Genomic DNA, 7,136 nt, shown 5'->3' with positions numbered 1-7,136 from the left:
TATGTGCTATGGTGAGCGCTGTGAATTGTGCAAGACTGTTGAATCACAGATCTGTACCTCTGAAACAAATAATGCAGTGTATGTTAAGAAAAAAAAAAGGATAGCAGGAGGGGAAGAATGGGGGGGGAGTTGGAGGGGGAGACGAACCATGAGAGACGATGGACTCTGAAAAACAAACTGAGGGTTCTGGAGGGGAGGGGGGTGGGAGGATGGGTTAGCCTGGTGATGGGTATTAAGGAGGGCACGTTCTGCATAGAGCACTGGGTGTTATGCACAAACAATGAATCATGGAACACTACATAAAAAACTAATGATGTAATGTATGGTGATTAACATAATAAAAAAAATTTCTCAAAAAAAAAAAGTCATAAATGCTGAAGAGGGAGGCAGGAGGGAAGGAGCCAGAGAGATGGCCGCATGGGAAAGACACGAGCCACCATCTCCGGCTTTGAAGATGGAGGAAGAGGACCGTGAGCCCAAGAATGCAGGCAGCCTCTAGAATGGGAAAGGCAAGAAATGGATTTTCCCCTAGGGCCCCTAGGAAGAAGGCAGCTGGGCTGATAGCTTCATTTTAGCCCCCTGATTCCCACTGGGACTTCTGACCTTGAGAACTAAATATAGGGGCGCCTGGCTGGCTCAGTCAGTAGAGCGTGTGACTCTTGTTCTCGGGGTTGTGAGTTCGAGCCTCACGTTGGGCATAGAGATTGCTTAAAAATAAAATATTTGGTAAGTTTTTTTTAAAAAGGCACCAAATATAATAAATGTGTGCTGTTTTAAGCCATGAAGTGGTAATGAGTGGTAGGAGACCACTACGCTCGCCCCCAAGACCACGGGGCTGAGAAACAGGGAAGACAGCACACTGGTGTCCCCCCTCGGGGCTCTGCTGTGCCACTTGCAGCAGCTTAACTAAGTCACGGGAATGCCATGTGTTTGAAAGAGGGAGGGAGGGACGGGGGTCCATGTTGGGCTAGTCACTCTGCCTCTTGAGCTTCAGTGTCCACAGTCGGAGGAGGAGGGCCTTGGACTGCACATGGTCCGAGGGCCCTGTCACCCAACAGTCTGTGACTCACTGCCAGTCTCCTGTAATATCAGGGTAACGGCGCTCCCCGTGGCCCGCAGTCAGCGTGAGTTCCAGACGAGATCGTGTGCACACCCCCTGCCCAGGCTGCACGGTGGACGGAGGTCGTCATGCCGAGAGAGGAGGGAGCTGGTGTGGGTGTGGGTGCGCTCTGCAGGGCCGTGAGGACAGGCTGCTTGAGGACGGCCGGTCGGTGTCCGCCTCACTTCACTCCCGTCTGTGCCAGGGTTGGTGACTTCTCCGCCCAGCTCGGAGCCTCGGAATGCAGCCGGGTCCGTGTGGCTTTTTCAAATCAAGCACCTACCCCTCTTGATTACAAGAAGGCGTAGGGGGAAATGTTCTCTCTGGTGTTATTTTGTAAGGCTCTCCATTGGGAGCACTTGTGGGCCATTCCTTGGTCAGTCGATTTTTGTTCGTTTAACTGGCAGTATTTTCCTTGTGAGGTGTACCTGTCACCGTCAATAAAAGGACCAGGGAGCTCACAGTGAAAGGTAGGGATGCAAAGGAAACGTTAAAATGAGAGCCACCGTAGAGAGGCTACAGAGAAGAAAATTTAACTCTTTCTTGGCAACCAAGGCAAGAAGAGGAATAGTGAGCCCTATCTTATTTTGAAAAATAAGTGTTCAGACGTATCTTAGGAACTAAATAAGGAAGTGATTTTGCCTTGCCATAAACTTGCCTATTTTTACTTCTAGATCAAGCCTCTGAGAAAGGAAGATGAGGGAGTGTACTTGTGCTCTTCAGCCAACGCGGTTGGGGAGGCTCAGGCCCACGGCACGGTGACGGTTCTAGATCTGAGTAAATACACAGCCCCCCACCCCCCAGCTCCAGACGACCGCATGTGATGGAGTCAGGTACATATTACATATTTATACACCTGTGTCCCAAGAGATTGAGGTGGCTTATAAGATATATAGTAACAAAGAAGAAAAATGCATCAATCAAAACCAGAGGAATACCAAACAGGAGTTAGGAACATACTACACTTAGCAGGTAGAATCTCTAGTATGTTCAACACTCGTACCACTCCGGGCCTCCCACCTGGCGTGCAAACACAGGAGCTGGAACGTTGTGGGTGTCCACAGGTAGGAAAGACCAGTTGTCTCTGTTTCTGAAGCTGAACAGAATATTTCCTTCAAGTCCTAGAGGGGGCAGAGAGAGAGCAGACATCACTGTGACAGCACCCGTCTCAAAAGGAGACAGTCTGAGCTCCATTTGCTGTCCCCAGGTTTGTCCTCGTTGGCAGCTCTGCTGTCTCCAGGCCTCACCTCCCTGTCCTCAGCACCGCACGTGCTCAGCAGCGTGTCCGGGAGAATCTGCATCTCCCCTGGCCCCTCGGCTCTTAGTCCTTATAGCCCCCCCCACCCGGGTGAGAGCTGGGGTTGCATCTGTCCCCTGCCCACAGGTCGGCCATGAACCTAGGAAACGAGCCCCTTAATTAGCCAGCTTGGGCTGCGTGACAACCCCTGGAGCTGGCTGGTGCACAGCCACCAACATTTCTGTCTTGCTCACATTCCTTGTCACGTGGCCGGTCGGCTGGCTGTGTGTCTGCTCCATGTGTCCTGTCACACTGGGACCCAGCTGGAGGAGCAATCCCAGTGTGCAGAAGGTCCATTCTTGTGGCGGAGGGGATGAGCGAGACACTGAGCCAGGTACACAGTCTCATTTAAAGATTCTGCTCCAGGGGCGCCTGGGTGGCTCAGCTGGTTAGGTGGCCAACTCTTGATTTCGGCTCAGGTCATGATCCCAAGGTCGTGGGATCAAGTCACATATCAGGCTTCCTGCTCAGCGGGGAGTCTGCTTCTCCCTCTGCCCCCCACCCCCCCTCATGCTCACACGCGTTTTCTCTCTCGCAAAAATAAATAAATCTTAAAAAAAAAAAATACAAGAAGTGCAGTGTTAAGGAAGCGAGGGGCGTGTGCGAGTTTGAGGCGAGAGAAGTGGCTTAGAAGTGGGGAAAGCAAGGGAGATGTCGCTGAGGAAGTGGCATGGTGGATGAAGTAGTTAGAGCTCCTGGACGCAGGCACGGAAATAGAAGGTGGGAAATCCTCAAGTAGGAGTGCAGGCAGGAAATGGTTCTTTAAGTTGCCCTCCTGATACTCTTTGCTTTTTATAGTTGTTATATCATGTACCAGGACTTTTGTCCTGCACACTTGTGTGCATATATATGTATGTACCTATGTATGTGTGTCTGTAAACATATTTCATGTTTTAAATATGTATACAATTTTTAAGTATATATATAATTTAAAAACACACACACACAATGATACCAGGCTATGAATGTAGTCTGTTATAGAGGAGTTTTCAAAAGAGAGCCACAAAGAATCATGGAATTTTAAGACCATTGCCACATAGGTCTTCAGTTCCCCCTACAACATGCAGTACTGGCCAGCTCTTGCTTGCTTACCTCCAGTGTTGTGGAGCTCCCTACCACCAGACATCCATCTTTGGGTTTTCCAGTAGTTGAAAGTTCTTCCTTGTATTAAGCTGGATGCTGCCTCCGTGAAATGTGCACCCAGTGGTCCCACATGAACTTCGTGGACACCCCAGGGCCCCTCTGCTCCTCACCAGCACTACCCCTGGCCAGGAAGATTTAGGGTTAAGGATCATTTCCCCCACCTTCCATTTACCACATAGTTGATTGTGACAGAGCAGGCTTCTTTCCTCTCATCCTTTTCTCTCTTTCCTTCTAGGGTCTTAGAAACGTTGATGACAGGATGTTGGAAGAGTCAAGTCATGCATCGTTTTCCTTGTGAAGAGTTGGAGAAACTGTGTTTGTAGATGACCCCTTTTGTATGTTTTTACAAATTAGATGCAAACTAGATTCCTATGCAGATGTAGTTTTTAGCAGGGCAAGCATTGGGAAACCAGACTGCATGTGGCTTTTTTATACTTTTGAAAGGAATTGCTCTGTGAGAATTCTTTTTTAACCTAACCTCTCCCAGGGAAGGTCACCTGATGGTATGTTTGTAATTCTAAAGGGCTGGAAAAAGAAGGCCTGTGTCAGCCGTGAGTCTTTACCTCATTTCTCTGTGACTGATCAGTGTGTGTTGTAGGAGGAGGGGGTAGGGCCACGCCGTCCTCTGCCTGCTGACTTGCTGTGTGTCCCCTCTCTGGGCCTTTGTCTCCTCACCTGGGAATGCGGCGTTTGGACTAGAGGTTACCCGTGTCCTGTTGAGCCCTGCCATCCTAGAGTAAGATGGCCCTGTGGGAAAAATAGGGGAGGTATAGTCTTAGCATCCCTTTTAAGTTCCCTCCAAAACAGTTGCCGTGGCTTCATGCTAGGCTGTGGAGCTGGCCATAGCTCTTCCTTCCCTGCCATTTTCCCACCTTAAAGAGATGGAGTCCTTGGCTGGGTGTTTGGGGACCAAGATGTCCCCTTGTCAGCAAGCTCAGCGTTCTCTAACCAGGTGGACAGTGGACCCCTGGCTTCTGGGCATCAAACTGAGGAAAGGGGGTTAGAGGCTTCTTTCTCTGGGCTGTGGGATTAGAGTGTAGTAGAATACCTTTTACTTGGAGAGGTTTTGACCTTACCCAGGAATAAGGCTTTCTTTTCTTTTCTCTTTTTCTTTCTTTCTTTTTCTTTCTCTCTCTCTTTCTCTCTTTTTCTTTTTCTTTCTGTCTCTTTCTTTCTTTCTTTCTTTCAAGAAGAGTACTTAATATTTGGTGAAAAAATAGACCCCCTAGGTGATTCAAATTTGTTTTTAAGTCAGAATTGGGATCTCATTTGTGTCTTGTCCTTCAAGTTCATGAAGCGCTTTTCCATCTGTGGTCACTCCCAACTCCAGGACGGCAGGCAGGGTGAGCATAGATGTCCCTCCCCCTTTGCAGAGGAAGAAACCAGGCTCTGAGAGGGAGGCACTGAGAAGGACGGGAACTCAGGGCACCTGGCCCTGGTTGGCACCCTTCCCACGCTGCTGCTCGAGTAATCTCCTAGCTGTGGAAAGGAAGGTGCTGCCTGTTCCAGGGGCCCCGGGGATCTTACCAAGGTCCCGCTCAGCTTTTACAGCACACTCCCAGGCCGCTCCCACTGAGCATGACATTCTGGAATCCTTTTTGGAATTAAATTTTCTGCCTTTGAGCCTGGCCATTACATATCTGAAATAGTGCGGTGGTATCACCCTCATGTACTACATGGCAGGAGCATGGCCTGGGAATCTGGAAACATGAGGTCCATTTGGGAATTCATCCCTGGCTTGCTGCCTGACTCCGAGCAAGTCCCCTTCACCTTCCGGACCACAGTTTTCCTCATCTGAATAAGAAGGGAACGAAACTAGATGGGTGGTTTGCAAACTTTAAAACATCGGGTCCCCTTTCTTTGAATAAGATCAGAGCTGAAACTGGTTAACTGGAAGCTGTGCTTGTCTGTTGGAGGTTGGGGCTGCAGGGGACCCGCTCACACCCCCCCTACTCAGCACCCCCGACGCCCTCCCCACTCTGCCCGCTGCCCTACCACGGGGGTTTCTGTATCCAGGGTCTGCAGCTAAGTCTTCTGGGGTGTGAATAGTTAGGAGAAGACTTGCTTGGTAAGGCACTTAGTGAAACTGTCAGGAGAAGCAGGGATGTTACGGCCCTGGAGAAGGTACTAGAACAATCCTACATCTGCTGATAGGCACATTCAGCAAAAATCACTTGACCCACCTCACATGTGCCCAGTCACAGTTGGAGAGCTGGGTCTAGACGCAGAGAGCAGGGCAGATGGAGCGCTTGGGTGCCAGAGCTGAACATCGAAACCACAGGAGGCTGGGTTCGCAGGGTAAGGATGTGCAAAAAAATAATAATAATCATGAACGCTCTCCAAAATTTTCACCAAAACCAAAAAGGCAGAAAAACAGAATTGTTCCAACCTCATGACTTTTCAACCAGGGGAGCCCCAGACCCGTCCAGGGGCTGAGAGCACTGTGCTCTGGTTTTTGCCCTTCAGAAACATGGTGCCCCCAAAGCCTGTGTTTTCTGCCCTATTTTCATAAATGTGATGATGTCACATGACCCCTGCATCTGAAAATAAATGTTTTTAAAGACAGTCTTTGTGGTTTCGTGGTCTCTCTGTCCTTGGAACACTGCCGTGGGTGGGAGCAGGGCCCACCAATATGTCTCCAGCACCCCTGACACATCTTGCCCTTTTCTTGCCCACCTCAGCTACTTCAGCCCAAACGCTCCTTCCCCCCTCACACCTGGGTTCTGGTCACAGCCCCACCTGGACACCTGACTCACAATTTTTAACTAGTCCTTATTGCCTCCTGCTGGCCTGATCCTTCTAACCCCCTCAGAACTTGTGTCTCCCACCGGATACACATCCCAGTATTTCACTGACTCAGAGAACTGCGCCCTCTGTCATTTCCCACATGCACACGGAGGCCAGAAGGGTTTAGAAATCAATACAAAGGAGGGTGAGACTCAAGTGGGGAGGAGTGGGATGAGGTTGCAGTCCTGCCAGGCAGCACAAGGTGATCAGAGCAGGGGGAAATCTGAGAAGACTTCCTGGAAGAGGAGGCATCTGAACTGGGGATTGGAGTGGGTAGGGGGGATTCTGGGCTAGGGAAACAGCATGCGGAAGGAGCAGGGAAGGAGAGGTGCAGGGTAGCTTGTGAAGGGGAGTCATGACCTGTGGTGGTTGCCAGGAGCTGTAGTGGTGGGTGGGGGAGAGCGGTTTTAGGCCACACCCCATGATTCTCATTCTCCACTCACCTTTGATGTTGGCATTATCAGGATCAAGCTCTCCTTGTTTTCCCTGCAATCTGTGGTCAACACGGCACCTCCAGTGATCCTTTTAAAACATGTCAGATCATATCACTGCTCTGTTCAAAACCCCCCAGTGGCTTCTTCATCATTCACAGTAAATGATCACAATGCCATCAGAGGAGGTTAGACCTGATGCTGCAGGGGGTGAGCAGCCTGAATCTCAGTCTTCTGTTGTCAACTGAGTTATAACTGGCCTTAAAGGAGATCATTTGAAAGCCAGTGTTCAATCCCAAATGTACCCCTTTCCCAAAAAAGTCTGATTTTTAGTCAAAATGGATTTTTTTCCTTCAGATTTTGTGGTAAAATTAACCCT

The 7,136-nt window shown here is 49.7% G+C and overlaps 1 protein-coding gene and 1 long non-coding RNA gene across 4 annotated transcripts in view; one reads left to right on the top strand and one right to left on the bottom strand.

Moving 5' to 3' along the window:
- Positions 1–4,283, top strand: part of IGFBPL1 (insulin like growth factor binding protein like 1) — a 15,001-nt gene extending 10,718 nt beyond the window's left edge. Inside the window, exons 4-5 of the mRNA XM_081803241.1 lie at positions 1,774–1,932; positions 3,775–4,283. Of these exons, the coding sequence (XP_081659367.1) occupies positions 1,774–1,923 (150 nt within the window). The 3' untranslated portion in view covers positions 1,924–1,932; positions 3,775–4,283. The remainder of the gene's footprint in view (positions 1–1,773; positions 1,933–3,774) is intronic.
- The window catches only part of LOC115938608 (uncharacterized), an 8,538-nt gene continuing 3,444 nt past the window's right edge, over positions 2,043–7,136 (bottom strand). For 2 of the 3 annotated variants that reach the window (XR_014140059.1, XR_014140060.1), the window contains 2 exons: positions 3,489–5,824; positions 2,043–2,220 (listed from right to left, as the gene is read on the bottom strand). This is a non-coding gene — a long non-coding RNA (uncharacterized LOC115938608). Of the gene's footprint in view, positions 2,221–3,488; positions 5,825–6,769; positions 6,849–7,136 lie in introns of all 3 variants that reach the window. The other variant, XR_014140061.1, reaches the window with a different exon arrangement.

Source organism: Leptonychotes weddellii, chromosome 14 (assembly GCF_054177405.1).
Source record: "Leptonychotes weddellii isolate Sample4059 chromosome 14, ASM5417740v2, whole genome shotgun sequence".
Lineage (NCBI taxonomy): Eukaryota > Metazoa > Chordata > Mammalia > Carnivora > Phocidae > Leptonychotes > Leptonychotes weddellii.
This window is presented reverse-complemented; position numbering and strand designations above follow the sequence as displayed.